At 38.5% G+C, this 22,422-nt stretch overlaps 1 protein-coding gene across 2 annotated transcripts in view; it reads left to right on the top strand.

Moving 5' to 3' along the window:
• Positions 1-22,422, top strand: part of Armh3 (armadillo like helical domain containing 3) — a 168,320-nt gene that overhangs the window by 53,550 nt on the left and 92,348 nt on the right. Inside the window, exons 19-21 of one of the 2 annotated variants that reach the window (XM_015494694.2) lie at positions 85-173; positions 18,726-18,808; positions 19,734-19,860. In XM_015494694.2, the coding sequence (XP_015350180.1) occupies positions 85-173; positions 18,726-18,808; positions 19,734-19,860 (299 nt within the window). The remainder of the gene's footprint in view (positions 1-84; positions 174-18,725; positions 18,809-19,733; positions 19,861-22,422) is intronic. The other variant, XM_048807214.1, reaches the window with a different exon arrangement.

Here is a 22,422-nt window from a genome sequence, read left to right as displayed (position 1 = left end):
TTTAAAAAGAGAAAGAAATAGTGTCTGTGGTGAATTGCACTGTATTCTCAGGTTTATCTCAGTTTTTTTCTTTCTTGATTCCAGACGCTGCATTCAGGTAGTACATAAACTGCTTTGTTACCAGAAGAAGTGTCGAGTTCGCCTTCATTACACCTGGCGGGAACTCTGGTCAGGTAACCTTCCCTTGATTTCATCCTCTTTTCCTATGCGTTTTATGAGTACCTGGACTGGGCTTAAGGCACATTTTTTTTATTAATAACATTGTAGTTTATTTAGGATGCTTCTATTTTCATTTATCCTTTTTGTCATTTTTATTTTTCAAATCCAGATCTAAGCATGTCACATATTTATTCCACACTTTCTCTCCTCTTCCTTCTCCTTCTTTTTTTTTTTTTTTTTTTGGGTCAGCTGGTAAAAACCATTGAATATTTCCTGAATTCCAATGATTCTTTCTTTGTGTAAGAAAGGAGGAGTCAGTGTAAACTTGGATTCTTACTCTGTTCCATTTGGTAGCAGCATATGGACTATAGGGAATCTTCTGTGTGTTTCCTCAAGATGAGTAATCTCAAGAGAAATGTCATAGGAAGAGGGGGTGGGGATGGGGGTGGAGAGATGGGGGGAATCCTGTTCTTTTTGTTACATCTGGCATTATTACTGTTTACAGACAGTGTCGATTTTACCACTCCCCCTGTGCCAGAGACAAAACAGCAAATTACAGTGTTTACTTTTGTATTTATATCCATTTGGTAGCCCAGTAAAGTCACTGCCATCTCTGCAGGCGGGAAGTGGCTCTTCTCTAAGGGTGCAATTAATGCTGGCTTGCCACCCTTTCTTTTGTGTGATTAAATTGGAGGTTTCAGGAAAGCAGAGAAGACATGTTCTCTGAAGTAGTCACTTGCTGATAGTCCTGTGGCTTTTGTGACCTAATGGTACAATAGACGTCTTTAGATGATAGTAGTGATGAATGGTTGCCCCACCTATGGGGGAGTTTCTCTGTATTCTAAGCAGAAGAGGGCATGTTAATGTCAGAGGCTTTATAAGAAACAGGCCAGTAACCCAGCCCCCTTCCATGGAATTCATCTCATTTGTTGTGACACATGCTTTCCTCCCAATCCAATTTGGCTATCTAAATTTAGTCTTCCATAATGGGAAATAGAGATTTTTAATTAATGGATTAGCAAAGTTTTGCAGTTATTGCCTATGGTGGTGAAGAGGGGGAGAGGAGCAGGAGAATCATACTAATTGGCAGTCGTGTCCTTTTGGTGTTTTAGGAGGGAGAAGTAAGATTGTGTGAGAGTTTGAGATTGAGATGTCAGAAGTACTGAAGAGCTATCAAGAGAGATTGAAAAGACTTAAGTTAGTAGAGTTTCTTAGCAGTATTTCTTCTTCTTCTTCTTCTTTTTTTCTTTTTTTGGTATCCGGAATGAACTCAGGGGACTCGATCTCTAAAACCACATCCCAGCCCTAATGTTTTTTAAATATTTATTTTTTAGTTGTAGTTGGAAACAATACCTTTATTTATTTATTTATTTTTGGTGGTGCTGAGGATTGAACCCAGTGCCTCGCACATGCTGAGCCACAACACCCGCCCCTCCCTAAGCCCTATTTTATATTTTATTTAGAAACAGGTTTCACTGAGTTGCTTAATGCCTCACTGTTGCTGAGGCTGGCTTTGAACTCTCAATCCTCCTGCTTCCACCTGCTGAGCTGCTAGGATTATAGGTGTGTCCCACTGCACCTGGCCAATATTTCTTTTTGATATAAAGGGCTCCTATTGTTGCCTGTAGATAATAATATGATTGGCTCTAAAAGTCTAGAATGAAAGAGAAAGCACACAAATGATCCAAATCTGTGTATTTGGTATAGTCATAGGACTTAAAGCAAATGTAAATAGTTTATATCTGTAACTGAGATGAAGTTATGCATTGTAGTATGCAACAGTTGGTGGAAGTAATTATTTCTGCTTGCTGCTTCTGAGTCCCTCTGGTTTTATTTTCTCTTTTTTCCTATTTTCTTTCCTTTCTGTTCTGACTATCCTAACTCTGATCCCTGTGATCTCTCTGACATTTCTCCCATCCTCATTGTCCATTGTCCTCTTTCTCATTGTCCTATTCCATACTATTCCATATTGCCCTCTATATTGCCCTGTTCTGTCCCCCTGAAGTTCCCAAGGCTTCCTGTTATTCTCCAACTTCCATCTTATATTCCCTGTCCCCTTGATAAATTGAAGTTTTTATCATTGTAAACCATATTTCCTTTCCTTTACGCTATGGTCTTCATACATTTTACTTTGTATAAGTGTCATAAACTCCAGAGTGCATTACTATCATTTTTGCTGAAACTAATTATTATCTGTTATTATTTATTTATTTGGTACTGGGGATTGAACGTAGGGCCTTGGACATGCTAGGTAAGCACTCTATCACTGAGCTACAATCCCAGCCCTCTTTATTTTGAGATAGAGTCTTGCTAGGTTGTCAAGGGTGGCCTCAAACTTGTGATCCTCTTGCCTCAGTTTCCTGAGTAACTGATATTAAAGGCATATGACAGCTAGATGAATATCCCTTTCTTTTTCTTTTTTTCTTTTCTTTTTTTTTTTGATAACAGGGGTTAAACCCAATGAGCCACATCTCTAGTCCATTTTTTATTTTTTAATTTTGAGACAGGGTCTTGCTAAGATGCTTAGGGCCTCACTAGGTTGCTGAAACTGGCTTTGAATTTGTGATCCTCCTGCCTCAGCCTCTTAATCTTCTGGGATTACAGGTGTATGCCACTGTGCCTGGCCAGATGATTATTTTTAAAAGAGATTTAAAAATATCTTTTATGGGGCTGGAGTTGTGGCTCAGTGGTAGAGCACTTGCCTAGCATGTGTGAGGCACTGGGTTCGATTCTCAGCACCGCATATAAATAAATAAAATAAAGGTCCATTGACAACTAAAAAAATATTTTAAAAATATCTTTTATATTTATTTATTTATTTTTCAGTTGTAGGTGAGCACAATACCTTTATTTTTATGTGGTGCTGAGAATGGAACCCAGTTCCATCCTCATGCATGCTAGGCGAATGCTCTACCACTGAGCCACAACCTCAGCCCCTATATTTATCTTTTCTGACTCTTAGCATTTTGCCATTTTGGCTAGTAACTTGTGAAGATGACCATCCTTTATCCTGTGCTGGTTGGTTGACTTGTCTTGGACAACTTCCCTCATGTTCAGGGCTGTTTGTAATCATGTGCTATCTCAGAACTAATTAGTTTGCATTCTAAGGCCTTTGAAGGGTTGATGGGATGTGTATATGAATGTCATTAGTGAGGCCTCGGTGACTGCTTGTTCCTAAGGCATAGATACTTGAATTAGAGTTCTCTGCCCAAAGAGGTTAGCTCCTTTTCCTATATAAACAGAGTGAGCCATCCTGGAATCTTGGTTCTCTGTATTCATAGAGGAATGTACAGTGAGATAAAGAGCAGCAGGTGTTAATGAAAGCCGCAAAGTACAGCATTGTATCCACTTCAATCAGAGCCCAAAGTAATGTATAATGTTGCATTCAGTGAATACAAGTGTGGCTATGGTGGATCCACCCACTGCTTGGCTGGAACTACCCCTCTTATGTTGGAATACCCATGTTTTACTCTTTCTTTGCCTTCTAGGCTTTTGGGTTTGAGGGAGGTATGTGAAATTCATCATGGAAAATATGCTCATGTGGGTATATGCTTGCCCATACATGTGCTGCAAACTATAACTGAATTTTATTTATAAATAAAACAGTAGCCATGTGTTAGATTGGAAACATAGGAGCCCTTTGATGTCTAGGATACAATCAGCCAGTATCCAGATGCCTTTTTTTATTTGGAATTGGACATTTAGTGTCAGTATACTTCAAGTGCTGGTGTATATTCCATTGTTATTTGATTACAGTTGTTCTTCATTATTAGAAAAGATAGCCAGAGTTTCCCCAGGTTCCCATAATGAATTCCCAGGAGTGGTCTGTGGATGAGGAGGAAGTAGCTGTATTAATTGGAGATTCAATCTTGCTTGATGTGTTTTTCCTACTATTTTACAAATACAAAGCCCTGACCTACTCCTTACTGCCTCCTGTCTATTTATATGATGCTTGTCATCATAGTATCCGAGTATGTAGGGAAATACCCATAACAGAACCCAGTAGTATGGTTGTTGTCATGTTTCTGATGAGCTTGATTTCATCACTTTTGATAGGACGAATCATCAAACTTAGTTTTAGTTGAGTTGTTGTGAAAGGGAGGGGTACATAATCCGTTTTTTCTTTGTCACTTTATAAATTTATCCACAGATTCATGGGATTGCTTTCAACCAAGTAAAAATGGAAACTTTGATGAGTTCTAAGCCATTAGCCAAAGAATGAGCAGAATATTTAGAGAAGCCTGTAACTGTTGGAAAGGGAACTACTTGAACAGAGCCTCATGGGTTTATATTATTTTACTTCCACTAGAGGCAGAAGGGATATTGGAGAGGCAGCCTGCATTTAAATAGTATGACTTTCAAGGCTTGAAAACATGGATTGATTTGTGTGTGTTCATGTATCTATGTGGGAGGGGCGGTTAGTGGGGCGTGAACCCAGGGGTACTCTGCCACTAAACTACATCTCTAGTGCTTTTTTAAAAACTTCTATTTCAAGATAGAGTTTCACTAAGTTGCTGATGCTGACCTTGAATTTGAGATCCTCCTCTAAACCTTGAGTGCTGGGATTATAGGCATGCACCATCATGCCCAGCACATGGTTTGATTTAAAAGTGGATTTATACTGACATTTTTTACTTGACATTTATCTGTGGATCACAGTCGTTCTTTCACTCTGTCATATCCCTAAGTGGTAAGTCATTATTTTTACCTGTTTGTTGGGGGAGTAGAGATATAGAAGGGTTAAATGACTTGCTGAGGATCATGAACCCAGACACTCAACAGTCATGATTAGCACTTAGAGTTTTTGACTCCTCTGCTCAGATGCAGATCACTAGGCAACATTTGCCTCCCTGCCGGAAGAAAGGTCCCCAAAGCCCCCAAAACAATCTGTTCAGCTTCACTGTGCAGAATAGCATCCAAAGCATTCTCAGCTTTGTGAAAAATAGAGGAATTGTACATGGTTTGACCTTTTAGAAACCTACTGGGAAAAATGGAAAATCCAGAGAGTGTCACAGCTTTCTGGATCCAGCTGGCTCTCCCATCACTGGCAGAAGCCTGTGTCCTCATGGTTAGGTACACTTCGAGACTGGGAATTGAGAGCCTTTCATTGGAAGCTTGTTATACTGCAAGCATTATATAGGATTGAAATTTTTCAAGAGAAAGGCTGACTTGAGCCATGAATTTATCTGGCAATTCTTGTATAGGTGTAGCTTTGGCAATTTGGCAGCCCCTCTTCATTTTGAGAAACTATCCTTTGATTATCTATTTTTTTTAGTTTAGTTTCTTTTTTGCTTTGTTCTTGTGGCACTGTGGATTGAACTCAGGGATGTTCTATCACTGAGCCAAATCCACAGCCCCTCCACTCCTGCTTTTTAAAAAAATTTTGAGACAGATCTCACTAAATTGCCCAGCTGGTCTTAAACTTGTGATCTTCCTGCCTCAGCCATTCACTGGGATTACAGGCGTGCACCACCGCACCCAGCTAGTTTAGTTTCTTTTTTTAAACTTTTAATTTTGATGTAATTATAGACTTAACAGGAAGTTGCAAAAATAGTAGTAGACAAAAATAGTATAATAGAGTTTCATATACCCTTCACCCAGCTTTCTCCAAGGGTAATATCTTATATAACCACAATATTGCTTCTTTTAGTTTAGAAAAGGATATCTAGGTGGGAAAGAACAGAGCAGTAAAATGCTGGATAGGGTAGATGGGAAAAGGAATTTTGGCAGCTGCTGTTACTATCTTGTTTTTAAAATTGCTTTTCAAATTATTATTTCTTATTCCCTAAATTTTCTGATTTAGGGAAGTATGTTACAAGATATAGATTAGGCTTGATGAATTTGATTAAGATTACATTAATAAGATTAAGATTAGTTAGCTTCTATGTGCAGAAAAACAAAGACTGTTTTCTGCTGTGGTTAATCAATTCTTCTGAAAGTTAGAATGTTCTATTATAGGAGCTTTTCTGTAATTTAGTTATGAAAGATTTTGTATGGCAGTATAGAAAGCCCAAAGACTGAAAAAGAATGCCACGAAGTTTTTTCCCCTTCAGATCACTGCATTTGGCAAATCCAAAATTTATACTATTCTAACTCTTTCATTCTCTCAGAAACCTGGCAGAGGCAAAAGAATCTCAAACAGCTTTAGCCTTTAGAGGGAGAAGAAGATTCCCACATAAAAGCTCCTAAAAGTGAAAAATTGCTCTTTGTTCTTTTCTCTGCACATGAAGTCACTTCCTTTCCATAGAAGTGTCAACTTTCATAGGCCCATCAGCCTCTTGTCAGGTAAAAGGGGTGAGGGAAGGAGTAGCCATGCTTTCTTTGCTTTGCCTATACTAGGGACAAATAGTTTGGTTTGAGAAGGTATCATCCTTCCCTGAGTCTCTAGCGAGCAAACAGGTTTGTTATTGGTCTTTTTTCAGTTTGACAGAAAGTAAAGTTCTCAGTTCATATGGTTGATGTAGACATGGTCACATTGATCATTAGATTTCTTTTTTTCTGTTGATTGAATCCAGGGGTGCTTTATCACTGAGCCACATCCCCAGCCCCCTGCCCTTTTTTTTTTTTTGGTACGGGGGATTGAACTCAGGGGCACTCGATCACTGAGCCACATCCCTAGCCCTATTTTGTATTTTTATTTAGAGACAGGGTCTCACTGAGTTGCTTAGCCTCTCTCTGTTGCTGAGGCTGGCTTTGAACTTGCAATCCTCCTATCTCAGCCTCCTGAGCCACTGGGATTATGGGCATTGCCATGGTGCCCAGCTCCCAGCCCTTTTCGTTTTGTTTGTTTGTTTGTTTGGTAGTTGTACATGGACAGCATGCCTTTATTTTATTTGTTAATTTTTATATGGTACTGAAGGTCAAACCCAGTACCTCACATGTGCAAGGCAAGCACTCTGCCACTGAACTAAAGCCCTAGCCCTTACGTGTTGTTTTGAGACAGGGTCTTGCTAAGTGCTAAATTGCTGAGGCTGGCTTTGAACTCATGATCATCCTGCCCAGCCTCCCAAGCTGCTGGGATTACAGGTATGTGCCACCTTGCCCAACGACCATTAGATTTCTTAAAGGGTGATTTTTGCCTGGGTCCTGTGGGGCACACCTGCAATCCTGGCGACTCAGAATTCTAGGCAGGAGGATTGCAAGTTTGAGACTGGCCTAGGCTTACTTTAGTGAGACCCTGCCTTAAAATAAAAAATAAAAAGGGTTGGGGGTGTAGTATATAGGTAGAGTGCCCTGAGTTTAATACCCAGCATCAGAAGGTGAGGAAAGGGAAGTGATTGGCTTTTACTCATTTGGACAGTGTTGAAAAAAATAAGCAGGTGGTATAGGGCCTTAGAAGAAGGCAGTGACTGCTGAGCATGTTTAGTTACAGACAGCAGCACAAGGATCCTATATTTCCAAACTATAGATCTGAGAATTTTCATGTAAAAGCTCATTTTCATGCTAAAGAAAAGGATGGGTAATAAAAAAAAGAGGATCATTTTGTCCTTAAGTAAATGGGGAAAGGGAAATGATTGAGAACATTAACTTTTCTTTTAGTAGAAACACATCAACAGCAAGGAAAATGGTAAGGGAATAACCTGCCTTCTACTCAAAGAAAGGATTTATTCTATTTTTTTTTTTTTTTTTGGTTCATTTAGAGGGGTATGAGACCATTAGTCAGTGTAGACTGTTGACATACTGACTTGTCTGCTCTGTTCACCTAGAGAAGCTCAGAATATATAACCAAAGCCATTTCATTTTCTTGTTTGATTCATTGGCTTCTGTGTAAGTGAGGTGCTTAGGTTTGCAACCAGAAAGATGTTTGTATTCTGAGAAGCCACATAGTGTATTTTTAAATGATTCTCCTGGCAGGTATTGGCTTCTGAGTCCTTTCTGTACCACTCTGCTGGTTGACTATAAGCTGCTGATTGCTGGCATTGTCCCTGGGTAATTGATGGTTTTGTCCGGAGATTCTGGAATTGGCTGGAATTTATAGTGCCTCTGGGGTTTTGGTGGCATTACCTTAATATACTTGTACTATTTCCAGCTTGTCCTTTGAGTTCCTTGACTTCTCTCTCCTATGCAAGTGAGATGCTAATACTTCTCTTCTATCAGTCACTGTAAAGTTATCCATCTCCCCTAATGAGCAGGTTTTGATTTGGGTTCTGTGGCACCTCATTCCAGCTTCATGCTAGGCCACAAAATAGGATCTGGCTGAGTCTTGCATTTGCTTTCTCTTTCTCATCACAGTATATAAAAACTACTTAAACAAACAGATCTCTTTGACCTTTCTGCCTCCTTCCTGTTTTTTTTTTTTAATATTGTTTTAGTTGTTCATAGACCTTTATTTTTATTTATTTATACATGGTGCTGAGAATCAAACCCAGTGCCTCACTCAAACCAGGCAAGTGCACTACCACTGAGCCCCAGCCCAGCCCCTCCTTCCTGTTTTTAATTTTATTTAAATGTAATTCATTTGATTTTGTAATTAAGCCTCCCCTCTGCTCTCTGAGGCAGGCACCTCCCCTCTGCTCTCTGAGGCAGGCACCTGAGTTACCACTTAATTGTATCTTCCTGTGGTTGGCTTGTTCCTCCCTGCACCTGGTTTACCTTGAGGTGGAGGGTACGTGTTTAGTCCTGGAGAAGTTCCCATATCCATTATTCATTCTACTCCTACATGGTAACACACTTTGTTGCTACCTTCTTTCCCTCCTCCTCAATTCAAAGCAGGATAGAAAAAAATGGGGGAATTCCTTATTTTGTAGGATATCTTAATGCTAGGAACAGCTTAACAAACAAGATTCTTTGTGGGATGAGGGGAGCCTGTATAAGGTGGCAGGACTCCTGAGGCGGATGATACTGAATGAACTCTTTTGTTTCTTTTGTTTTGAGATGGGGCTTCACTGTGTTGCCTAGGTGGTCTTGAATTTCTGAGCGTAAGTGATCCTTCTGCTTCAGCTGTAGGGTAGCTGAGACTACAGGCATGCTCCATTGTACCCAGCTTGAATTCTTTCTATTTGAAAATTAGATTGACTGCTTCTGGGGATTCACTTGGGACTTAAGGAACCATCAAGGTACTTTGTCCTGGCTCAGCTTCCCAGAACCTAGACACTACATACGATATCCTTTATACCACTTGCATTTGCTTGCAGAAAAGTCTGAATTTCTACACAATGCTGTCATACTATTTCTTTCTTTTTATTTTGGTACTAGGGATTGAACCCAGGGGTGCTTAACCACTGAGCCACATCCCCATACCTTTTGATTTTTTATTTTGAGACAGAGTCTTTCTCAGTTGCTTAAGGCCTTGCTAAGTTGCTGAGTTTGGCCTTAAACTTGGCAATCCTTCTGCCTCAGCCTCACTGGGATTATAATTGCCTCTAGAACAGAGTCAAAATAGGAAGCAGTTGTAGTCACTTTGCAGTACTTGACAAAAAATTCAGAAACTAAGATTTCATAGGGCCTGGTAGAGAAGACTTTCCATGAAGAAATGAGTGTATATGAACTATAGTGATGCAGCCACATCAATGTTTATAGCAGCTCAATTCACAATAGCTAAACTATGGAACCAACCTAGGTGACTTTCAACAGATGAATGGATGAAGAAAATGTGGTACATATACATAATGGAATATTACTCAGTCTTAAAGAAGAATGAAATTATGGCATTTGCCAGTAAATGAGTGGAGCTGGAGAATATCATGCTAAGCAAAATAAGCCAATCCCAAAAAACCAAAGGTTGAATGTTTTCTCTGATATGCAGATGCAAAATTACAATGGGGGTGACTAGGGAAGAATTGAGGTAATTTGGGTTAGACAGAGGGGAGTAAAGGGAGGGGAGAGGGTATGGGGGTAGGAAAGATAATAGAATGAATTGGACATTATTACCCTATATGCATATGTGATTACACGACCAGTGTAACTCTATACCATGTACAGAAGAATGAGAAGTTATACTCCATTTATGTGTCAAAATGCATTCTACTATCATGTGTAAATAATTAGAACAAATACAAAATGAGTACTTATGAAACACTTCCTTCAACTTTATCATATTTAATGGCTAATATAATAATTGAAATATTTTACTGCAAAAGCTTCTCTATTTTTCACTCAGTTCAGGATAAGAATATTTGGAGTCAATTATATGGGACCTCATTCAGTAGATGAGAACAGCAAGGATTAAGAGTCAATCCCAGGCTGGGGTTGTGGCTCAGTGGTAGAGAGCTTGCCTAGCATTTGTGAGGCACTGGGTTCCATTCTCAGCACTGCATATAAATAAATTAATAAAATAAAGGTTCATCAACATTTAAAAAAATATTAAAAACAAAAAGGAGTCAATCTGGAGGATTTTATAGGGTATCATTGGTATTTAGAACATTGTTATCTTTGATTGTGAGCTTGGATTATTATTCTGAATACTAATAATATTGCCTTGCCAGGGTTCATTTGAGTTGCATTCTTGCCCAAGAGTCCATGGGCTCTCTTTGATTGAATATATTATCAATAAGGAAGTACTTTGTTTGGCCTTATCCTCAGTACAGTGAACCATGATGTATCAGCCAGCCAATATACAGAGGTTATATAAAGTTGGGTTAAAATTTTTGTGGGACTTAAGATAGTGTTGTTAGAAAGCAAAACATTGACTTTAAAAAAAAATTACCAAAATAAAAATACTATAAAAATTTCCAGTGTAGCTGCATTTAACCATACAATTCAGTGACATTTAATACATTTACATTGTTGTGCAACACTACCAACTTCTATTTTCAGGACTTTTTCATCATCCCAAACTGAAACTCTATCCACTAAATACTAATGCTCCATTGTTTTCTTCCCCTACCCCCTGGTAACACCATTCTACTCTCTGTCTCTATGAATTTAACTATTCTCAATACTTCTTATAAGTGGACCCGTACGATATTCATCCTCTTGAGACTGGCTTATTTTACTCATCACATCTTTAAGATTCATCCATATTGTAGCTTATTGTCAGAATTTCCTTACTTTTTAAAGGCTGAATAATATTCTGTTATATATAATATAAATACCCTATTTTGTTTATCCATTCATCTATTGATGGACACTTAGGTTATTTTTGGCTATGGTGAATAATGCTGTTATAAATACAGGTATACAGAATGTCTGTCTGAGTCCTTGCATTCTACTTCATGTATTTTGAGAGTGTGCAGGTTAAAGTATTGCAGACTAGTGGAGTGAAATCCTGAGACACTTAAGGAAGAGATGGATGCAGGGCTCATAGGATTTTTCCCTTGGCCACTTTTATATGCAAGGGACTGATTGGTGGAATTCTGAACAAATGATGGTTTTGTGATAGCAAAGTAAGTATTGGCCCTAGATAGCTAACTCACCCTTTCCCAACAACAACAACAACAACAACAACAACAAAATTAATTGAAGTTTAAGTGGAACCAGTACAATTTCACAGACCTCAGTAGAAGAAGTCAACCTCAGTGTGTTGTCTTTAATGTGATTTAGCACCAGCCTTTCTTTCTTTATTTGGTACCAGGGATTGAACCCAGGGGCGCCTAACCCACTGAGCCACATACTCAACCCTTTTTTATATTTTATTTAAAGACAGAGGCTGATTACATTGCTTAGGGCCTTGCTAAGTTGCTGAGTCTGACTTTGAACTCGCCATCCTCCTGCCTCTACTCCCCAAGCTGTTAGACTCTTATTTAACCTTTCTGAATTCCAGTTTGCTCATCTTTAAAATGGGAATGATAATATCTACTTCATCAGATAGTTAGAAGGTTCAGTGACAGTAGTGTACTTCAAGTGCTTTATATAATGTCCAGCTCCCAGGAGGTACCTAATAAATGTTACCTTTCTTATCATTTATAACCATATTTCTTACTTTGAAGAGATGAATGCACTTTAAAGCAGGTGATTTTTTTTTTTGTAGTTGTACATTATTTAATTTGTTTCATTTTTATGTGGTGCTAAGGATCAAACCCAGTGCCTCACACATGCTAGGTATAAGCACTCTGTGCCTGTGAGTTTATGGAGCCCTAAAGCAAGTGATTTTAAGTGTCTCTCTTTAAAGTAGGCAGTAGAAGGCAGTAGAAAGGAAGAAGGTTTGAGATATTCTTTGTGGACTTCTGGAAGTTATTAACCCTGGTTGTTGCTCTGGGAGGAAATAATGCATTCCTATAGGATTGATCTGTCTGGCATTGGTATTTGGAGGCAGTCCACTCCCGAGGCTATGGAATATGGGGCCTATGGACATTGTCTCTTAGAGCTTGGATGATCTTATCTTTTTTTTTTTTAGTTTTTGTTGGACTTTATTTTATTTATATTTACATGGTGCTGAGGATCGAACCCAGTGCCTCATGCGTGCTAGGCGAGCACACTACCACTGAGCCACAACCCCAGCCCCGGATGATCTTATCCATAATGAGATTCAATAAGCTCATTCTTATCCAAAAGAATGTTTTCCATAAGTTATGCCATTCTTTTTTGAGGAGTTATCACCCATTGCTCACCCATTGAACCAAATTGTTTACCCAGTATTGAGTTCCTGTAACATAAAGTCCTCCTTTGAAAAGAGTCAGGCCTTTGGTGGAGAAGAGGTTTCACCCCCTTAGCTACTGCTTCCTTTGATTTATTTATTTTATGCATTTTGGAGATTGAACCCAGAGCCTTGTGCTTGCTAGGCAAGTCCTACCACTGAGCTATATCCCTAGCCTCCTGATTTTTTAAAAAAACTATTACTTAATAGTGAGAAACATGATAAACAAAGGGTTGAGAGAGAATGAAAGTACATCTTGTACCTCATATCTTCATAATGGCTACAACATGTACTGTACTTGATAGCAAATTCTTACAGACATTTGACTAACAATACTATGTTTATACAACTAACACCTTATCTTTTATAGTTATCTTAACTCTTGCCTCTGTGTACTGCTACTTCTGTGACTATCCTTGGAACAGTTTGGCTGGTCATGTGCCCACATGGCATTAAGTGGACAAACTGATCAAGGGCAGTTTTATAAAAATGTGTCTGTGTGGAGGAGGGTGAGCTAGGAGCAAACCAGCATGAGTTTTGTGTTGCTTGTGTGTTGGCACCACTGAGAGCCTGAGTGTCAGTTCTCTGCTGTCCTTGAAACTGTCCCTGACACGAGGGCATATTCTTCTTTGACCTGCTGTCTAAGCCTTGTGCAAAGCTCTGTATAATAGCTTATGAATAAACCTGGTTAGGAATTGCTGAAATGCATTTTGTTTTTCTTTTGTTTCTGATTTTGCATAAAAAAGAGGGAATCAGGCTCCCTGTAAAGCCCATATCCAATCACATTCTGGGTGCATCATATAAGTTTGAAGATGGCAACCCTGAGTTTGCAAATTAAGACTAGTTTTAGTTGGTAATTATGTGCTTAAACAAAAGATAGACAAAGAAGGGGAAAGAGATGTGTGAGAGCGGAGATGTACAGATGAGACAGGGCTCATAAGATAAGAATGAGAGGGCCTGCTGAAGTGGCTCCTGCTGAGCTAAGCTACTAGGTGTCCTCCAGTGTTGACAGTAGTAGGAAGGTAATAAACACCTGTGCTTTAATAAGCAGAAAAGAGGAACCAAGAACATGATAATAACCTGAAGCACACCATTTATAATAAGCTGTTTTTTCCCCTTTAATATTCAACTTGATCTGGTACCCTTGTTTATTTATTCTTTTTTAAAAATATTTTTTAGTTTTTTTTTTTAGGTGGATACAATATTGTTATTTATTTTTATGTGGTGCTGAGGATCGAACTCAGTGCCTCACGCATGCCAGGCGAGCGTGCTACCACTTGAGCCATATCCCCAATGTGTTTATTTATTCTTAATGGAAAGGGTAGAGAGAATACTATAAACAAGAAGCCAATTTTTAATCCCAGCTTAGTCACTAGCAAGGATGAGGTAGAGTGTAATGAGGTATGGGGTTTTCTTATCCAAAAATGAGGAAATTGGATTGAATGACCTCTAAGGTCTAATTCTAAAAATCCATACTCAGCTGTCAGAGCTTCACAGAATTAGAACTTCTGTTGTATCATCAGGTCAGAGTGGGAAGAGAGAGAGAGGGAGAGGGGGAGGGGGAGGGGGAGGGAAAATGAAAGAGAAAAGCACTGTTTTGTAGAATATTTGGGGGGGCATTCTCTCTTGAAGATAATTTTGTGTATATGTGTGTGTGTGTGTGTGTGTGTTGTGTGTTGTGTGTGATTTTAGCTTCCTGTTGAAATCCCTCTAGAGCATTACTATTTCCAGGTGGCTTTTAGGGGTAGTGGTGTCTGGCCTGAGTTATCAGGCACAGAATACAGGTCCCACAGTATTGACTCTTAGAGGATCACAATGCTGGATCCTCCTCAAGACTGTTTGACTCTGCTGATGTCTCTGGCCATTGGGACACAGGTTGCCACTTGACCTGTGCCAAAATTGCTCTCTTCTCCTCCTCATATTTATCACTTTGTCATCCCTGATTCTGAATCCCAGAGATCAAGACTAGCAGTAGGCAAGCAGAGGAGTAATAAATCATTACTTCCCTTTCCTTTTCTCCAGGTTTCCTGCCCCTTACTTACCACATATCTACTGCTGAGCCTGCATCTTTGTTCTGTGTGCGTGCTGAGGACAAAAGCCATGTGTGCTACCCAGCCCTTTCTCTGTGCCTGTGAGTTTATTGAGTCTGATTCAGAGAGTTTGTCAGAACGTTGGGTTAAGGGGGTGAAGTAAGTAGCCCCTAACTCACTCAGCAAGGTGATCTTCATCAGGAGAGATATTTGAGCTAGGGATAGTCATTTTTATGTGGATTCTTAACTGTCTATCTTCATTTCCCTGCTCTAGGCTAAGCAAGCTATGTGTGAACCAGAATGGATTCCTGTGGAGCCTTTTTTCCCCTTTCTTTCTTTTTTCTTTTTTGCAGTTCATCCAACAGATCACTTGTTAACAGATACCATAAAAATGCCAACTGGGGCTGTAGCTCAGTGTCAAGAGTGTCTGCCTAGCATGCTTGAGGCCTTGGGTTCAATCCCCAGGACTGAAAAGAAAAAAAAAAAGGCAACTGTCTGTCATTTGCCTGATCATAAAATCATAGAGAACTTACATCAGGGCAGGGGTAAAAAGTTCATAAAGGAGGATGCCTGCCTTCTTCAATTCTAGTATGTCCTATTTCATTTGAGGGGAAAATTTAGGCTTTAGAAACAGAAGGTAGGTACAACCAGACTCTTGTACTTTCCTTGCCTGATATATATATTTTTTCTCTCCTTTGTTTTGAGTACTGGGGATTGAACTCAGGGCCTTGCATATGTTAGACAATCACTGTATCTCTGAGCTGTATCCCCAGTCCTTTGTTTTAAAATTTTATATTAAGACAGTGTTTTGCTAAGTTGTCCAGGCTGCCTCAATTTTGTGATCTTCCTGCCTTAGCCTCCTGAGTAGCTAGGATTACAGGCATGTGCCACCATAACTGGCCAGCCTGCTGTTTGTTTATTATACCTGTGCTGTTAGATAACTAGGGGAGAAAATTGTTGTATGATGGGCAGCAATGTCTATGGAGTCTTACTCCTACTGATCCTTCCCTGCTGTTCCAAATCAAAGCACACATCTCTAAGAGTAGTTAACTTAAAACAAAGCTCAGGCAGCATGGGAGAATGGAATTTTTTGCTGGCAAAGAAATAGATATGGTTTTAGAAAAGGAGAGATCAACTTTTTTTTTGTTTTTTTTGTTTTTTTTGCATATGCGGAAGGAGGGAGGTATGAGGACAAGAAAACAGACCACAGAATGCTTGAAGTTGCTGACCCCGTTCTGAATAGTTTCCTATCAAGAAGAGGAATATGTACAGGAGCATTAGTCAAGATAGGTTCANTTTTTTTTTTTTTTTTTTTAGTTTTTTATAACTTTGTTTTATTATTTTGGCTTTGTCTGAAGGCTCTGAATAGCTTAAAATCTCCATTAACATGTTATTTTTTTAATCATAAAAATTGTACCTGATGGCCCCAGACTATTCAAAATTGAGTCACTAATGGATTTCACCCAAAATGGTACCAATTTAATTTTCTTCAGTGATGGAAATATATATATATATATATGTGGGGTCGGGCTCCAAATTCCTTAATAGGACGCCCATAGCACAAAAGTTAATAACTAGAATCAACAAATGGGACTTACTCAAACTAAAAAGTTTTTTCTCAGCAAGAGAAACAATAAGAGAGGTAAATAGGGAACCTACATCCTGAAGTCACTTTCTTTACTGAGATTACTCAGTTTTAGCAATCCCTTCCCCTCATTAAGGGTTGCAAGGCAGAGGAAATATTTTCAGTCAATATTTTCACTGTCAAAAGAGACAGAGCAAGCTTCACTTCTATTTGAATAGCTTAACACTTAAGTACTTTTTTTTTTCTTCATTAGCTACCTTACCACTTAGAGTGGAAGTTCTAAGTATTGCTGCCATATATGGTGACCAGTTAGAATGGATAGCAATGATGTTTGAAACAGATAATATGACTAAAGCTTTTTAACATTAGATGCTTAGCAGCTTGAGGTGGAAGAGGACCCTCATTTTTACCTGTAAATTGAAGAAATCACTGTGTGGGAGTAAATTTGGAACACTGAGATGTCAGTTTTATAGTCAGATTTCTGAGTTTAATTGCTACTTAAGAAACGGTGAAACGAAGTAGGTTTTTTAAAACTTTATATGAGCAGATAAGCAGATGTGTGCCTGGGGAGGTTAGTGCTTACCTTACATATACCAACCTTATCTATTTTTTGGTTGTTGCTAGGGATTAAGCCTCAGGCTTTGCAAATGCTAGTCAAATAGTCTTTTTGCTGAGCTATACCCCCAGTCCTTAATCTGCTCTTTAAAAGACTTGAGATAATAGACCCCCAAATCATAAGCAACAAAAGCATAATGAACAGATGGGATTATGTTAAACTAAGAAGGAAATGATCAGTTGATTAAGAGATAGCCTACAAAATGGGAGAAAATATTTGCAAACTATTCATTTGACAAGGATTGATATTCAGAATTGGTAAGGAACTAACAACAAAATGAAACAAACAAAAACTTTAATAACAACAAAGTAATTCAGTTAAAAAATGCACAGGGGACGAAGGGTGTAATTCAGTGGTAGAACATGAATACACCAGGCCCTGGGTTCAGTTCCTAGCATCAAAAAACAAAGGGCAAATGATTTGAATAGACATTTCACAAAAGAAGAAATACAAATGATCAACAAATATATGAAAAATGCGCAGTTACATTAGCCATCAGAGAAATGCAAATCAAAAATCACATGAGATATCTCATTCCAATTAGAATAACTTCTATCAAAAGGAAAAAAATAACAAATGGTGGGAGGATGTGGACAAGAGGGGTGGGATAATGTAAATTAGTATACACTGTGGGGTAATGTAAATTAGTATAGCCATTATGGAAGATCATATGAGAGTTCCTCAAAAAACTGAAAATAGGGGTTGGGGCTGTGGCTCAGTGGCAGAGCGCTTGCCTAGCATGTGTGAGGCACTGAGTTCGATCCTCAGCACCACATAAAAAATAAACGAAGGCATTCTGTCCATTTACAACTACAAAAAACAAACAAACAAACAAACAAACAAACTGAAAATAGATCTACCAACTGTCTTACTTCTGGGTATATGTCCAATGGAAATTAAATTGTCATTATCAAAAAGATAACCTGTAGCCAGGTGCAGTGGCACATGCCGGTAATCCCAGCAGCTTGGGAGGCTGAGACAGGAGAATCTCGAGTTCAAAGCCAGCCTCAGCAATGGTGAGGCGCTAAGCAACTCAGTGAGACCCTATCTCTAAACAAAATACAAAATAGGGCTGGGGATGTGGCTCAGGGGTTGAATGCCCCTGAGTTTAATCCCTGGCACCAAAAAACCCCAAAGTACTCTCATGTTATTGCAGCATTATTCACAGTAGTCAAGATATGGAATCAACCTAAGTGCCCATTACCAGTTGAATGGATTTTTAAAATGTGTTATATATACACAGTGGACTTATTATTAAGCCTTAAAAAGAATGAAGTCCTGTCATTTGCAGCAAAATGGATGGAACTGGAGGACAGTTGAATGAAATAAGCCAGGCACAGAAAGACAAATACTACATCTTCTCTCGGATATACAAAAGTTTTAAAAAGTCAATCCAAATGTGGAGTAGCAGTTACTAGAAGTTGAGAAGTGGATGTGGGAGAGACAGAGGGTCATTGTATAAAGAGTACCAAAGACAAATGGAAGGAATAAGTTCCAGTGTTCGGTGGCACAATGGAGTGATTAAAATAACTTATTAAGTATTAGAAGAAAGGAGCTCTAAAGCTTCAAAGAAATAAATAACAAGGAGATAGAAATGCCGGTTACCCTGATTGGTACACACTGTCTTTGTGAGTTGAAATAGCACACTGTACCCCATAAATATATATAATTATTACTTGTTAATCAAAACAAAACACCGTGGTGGTTAAGGCTTACTCATGCTAACAACAGGGACATCTATAGATCTACTGTGCTTTCATTTAACTTTATTGATCATGGTTTGCATAGTTTGTTGATATCTTTTTTTTCCCCCCCTTAAAGCCTTGATAAATTTGCTGAAGTTCCTTATGTCAAATGAAACTGTACTTTTGGCCAAACACAACATTTTTACATTAGCCCTTATGGTGAGTAATACAAAATTTCTTTTTTGAAAGCCATATTCTAAGTCAGAAATGGGCTGATTTGAAACAGGAGTTGGTAGTCTGGGGACTGAGCTGTAGCGAGAATTTGGATATATTTTCCTTGTGGATCAGAATCTCTATAGACTAGTGTCCCTACTCGTACCTATGTATTTGACAAACATAGAACTCTTTTTTCCTTCATGAGAGTATATTGCCTGGCAGCTATGGGGGTAGGTCAGATTTATGTGTATGAATAGTGAGCCTGATTCCAACTGAGAGACTTTACTTCACTACTATAGTCTCTACATTGGTAAATAACAAAGCATTTAGAGGTATCCCAGCCAGATGAGTGTTTCTGTCATGCCTGTGCTGGGTTTCTGAGGGACATTACAAATGCCTGTTGGTTGGTTATTTTGGGTACAAGAATACCATTATGTCTTTTGACTATCTCTATTTGTTTATGGATATTCAACATTTATGGGGGAAAAGTCCTGATCTGTAGACTAAGCTAATTTCCATTGTAGAATTGTACCCACCATGGCCAATTTCAAGCTATCTACATGACATTAGAGTCATACAGAGTTGAGAAGATATGTACTGTAGCACACCATTATATGGTATTCTCACCACTCAGATTATAAGAGATGTAAATTAATCTCAAGATCATAGGTCATAGTAAAAGAAAATAATTAGGAAGTGATAAGTTTATATTATTTATTTATTTTAATATAATTTATTTAATTGTACATTTATATGAATGAATTCTTAATATAAATTGCTATGTTTTACAACCAGTTTACACAGTCCCTAAAAATTTGACTGTCAGCTCTTGCAAGCCAGTAAGAGATGGTGATTTGCATACCACTGATAATACCTTTCTGATCTTCATAGCCTGATGCCTCTATATGGGCTATTGCTTCTTTTTTAGATTGTGAACTTATTTAATATGTTTATCACATATGGCGACACATTCCTACCAACCCCCAGCAGCTATGATGAACTTTACTATGAGATTATCCGCATGCACCAGAGCTTTGACAACCTCTACTCCATGGGTAAGCTATATTTTTCTGTTTTGTTTTGTTTTGTTTGCTCTGCTTTCTCCATCCCCTGTTTTTTGGCGAATAAAAGGGAAATATTATAAAAGATTGCACTCCAGTGGGTTGATGTCTTTGGTCAGCATAGAAGTACAGTGGTTTCCTCTTCTTAGGCAATAGGAAACTACACGTGGGCCATTTTGCCTTTAGGAACTCAGATTTCATCTCAGTGCAGAGCTGGTTATCAGCATTTTGTTGATGTTTATGAAAGGGAGAATAAAGAGGGTCTTGGATTCAGCAAATGCAGGTGAAATGGGGGTTAAAGAGTGGGTGGGATTTGATACCAGCAAATAGAAGAGCTTGGATTCCAGAGGAATATTGTATATTGCAAACCAATAAGAGATGGCAATTTGCATACCACTGATAATACCTTTGAGAAAGTACAGAGTTTTAAGGAATCTTACTGTACCTTTGTATTTTTATTTTTAGTATTACTTAAAGAAAGAGTGGGCATTGGATAAATATCATTTTTTTTTGTAAAGCTTTTAGTAATTGGCTCGCTAAAAATTTACAGCCACAGTGAGTATAAGGTAATGTATCTGCAAATTTGGGAAAAAGGCCTAGTGAATCCTAACTGGAGTGTGAAAGGTAAGGAAAGATATTTGTAGACTGTACAAAAACAGAAAGCCACTCAGTAAAACTATCTTATTTTAAAAATCCTGACACTAGCTTTATTGATCTATAACATATATAATAAATGTTGCACATTTAAAATATACATATTTTGATAAATTTTGATATATGTGAAATTATCATAGTGATTGAGATAATGAACATATTCATTATGTTCATTATTTCATTTATTATTTTATTCATTATGTTCATTCATTGCCTTCCTTGTGTCCTTGCTTCCTTGTGTTCCTTCTCTAATGTTCCTTTCCCCACCAGTACCTGCTGTGTCCCATCCCTTGGCAGCCATGGATCTCTTTTCTGTCACTATGTATTAGTTTGCTTCATCCCTCATGATGAGAATATTTGTAAAAACTCCAGCCTTGGAACTTCTATATAATGAGAAAAGTAGAGAGGATTTAGAACAAGTACCAAGAGAAAGAATAGAAGCAAACAGCGGAAAAGATGAGTTGTCTTGAGAGGATTTTTTTCTATAATAGACTTTAGCTTTTAGAGGAGTAGTAGAGGAATTTTTTTTTTTTTTTTTTTTTTGGAGGATTGAACCCAGGGCCTTGTGCATGCAAGGCAAGCATTCTACCAACTGAGCTATGTCCCCAGCCTATAGAGAACTTTTAAGAGAGCCATGTATACCTTTGCTCTGGTGTCTTAGACAATGAGAGTAGGACCTTCTATTAGTAGGTTGGTTTCAACTTCAAGTGTCAGAAAATTCTGATTTAAACTATCTCAAACAATAGGAGAATTATTATACCTTATAATAACTCTAAGGAACAAAAATTATCATACCTGTAAGAATTCTTAAATGGTGGGTGGGCACAGTGGCGCATGCCTGCCAGCAATTCAGGAGGCTGAGGTAAGAAGATCACGAGTTCAAAGCCAGCCTTAGCAACTTAGTGAGGCCCTAAGCAACTTAGTGAGACCCTGTCTCAAAATAAAAAATAAAAAGGGCTGGGTATGTGGCTCAGTGGTTAAGCGCCCCTGGGTTTAATCTCCAGTACCACAAAAAGAAAGAAAGAATTCTAGAATGGTATGATCAGTTGCTCAGCAATGTCTGCAAGAACCCAGGTTTTTCTGTTTCTCTGCTCTCTCATTCTCAAAGTAAGAGCTTTAGCATCAAGTCAGCTCCCCTCAAAACAGCAAGTTCTGGTTGTAATGTCAAGATACATCTCTTTTTTTAGGAGATAGGAAGTCATCTTTGAGAACCTTTCAACCGACTTCTCATTGGCCAGATGTGCTCAGTGTACCTTGTTGTGGTTTGTATCTGCTTGGCTTTACCAAAATCCTTGTTTTCTGAAAATGTAGAATTTTCTAAGGTTGAAGAACTGCTTCAGAGGCTTTGGCATTCATCTGTAGATGAATAAAAATGTCTTTCAGTGAGGAAAGGAAGGGTGAGTTTAGAAGAGATATTTTTTGAAAGCCTCACGTACCTGCCCAACTTGGCCATTTTTCCAGTCAAATGGGATAAGCCCTTGTGTAGCTTCAGCAACAAGATAGAGACGATATCTATGAATTCCCACATTTACCTATGGAATGAAAATTTAATTAGGAAGCACAAATAGCAAAGTAAAACTTTTCATTAACCGCTGGGTGCAGTGATGTACATCTGTAATCAGAGCTACTCAGGAGGCAGGAAATGGCAAGTTTGAGGCTAGCCTAGGCAACTTAGAGATCTTGTTTCAAAATAAAAAAATAGCCGAACATGGCAGTGCATGCCTGTAGTCCCAGTAGTTTGAGAGGCTGAGAGAGGAGGATCTCGAATTCAAAGCTAGCCTCAGCAACTTAGTGAGGCCCTAAGCAACTCAGTGAGATCCTGTCTCTAAATAAAATACAAAATGGGGATGGGTATGTGGCTCAGTGGTCGAGTGCCCCTGAGTTCAATCCCTGACACCCCAA

Source organism: Marmota marmota, unplaced genomic scaffold (genome assembly GCF_001458135.2).
Source record: "Marmota marmota marmota unplaced genomic scaffold, marMar, whole genome shotgun sequence".
NCBI lineage: Eukaryota > Metazoa > Chordata > Mammalia > Rodentia > Sciuridae > Marmota > Marmota marmota.
Note: the sequence above shows the minus strand (reverse complement) of the source record. Positions and strands in the feature narration are given on the sequence as shown.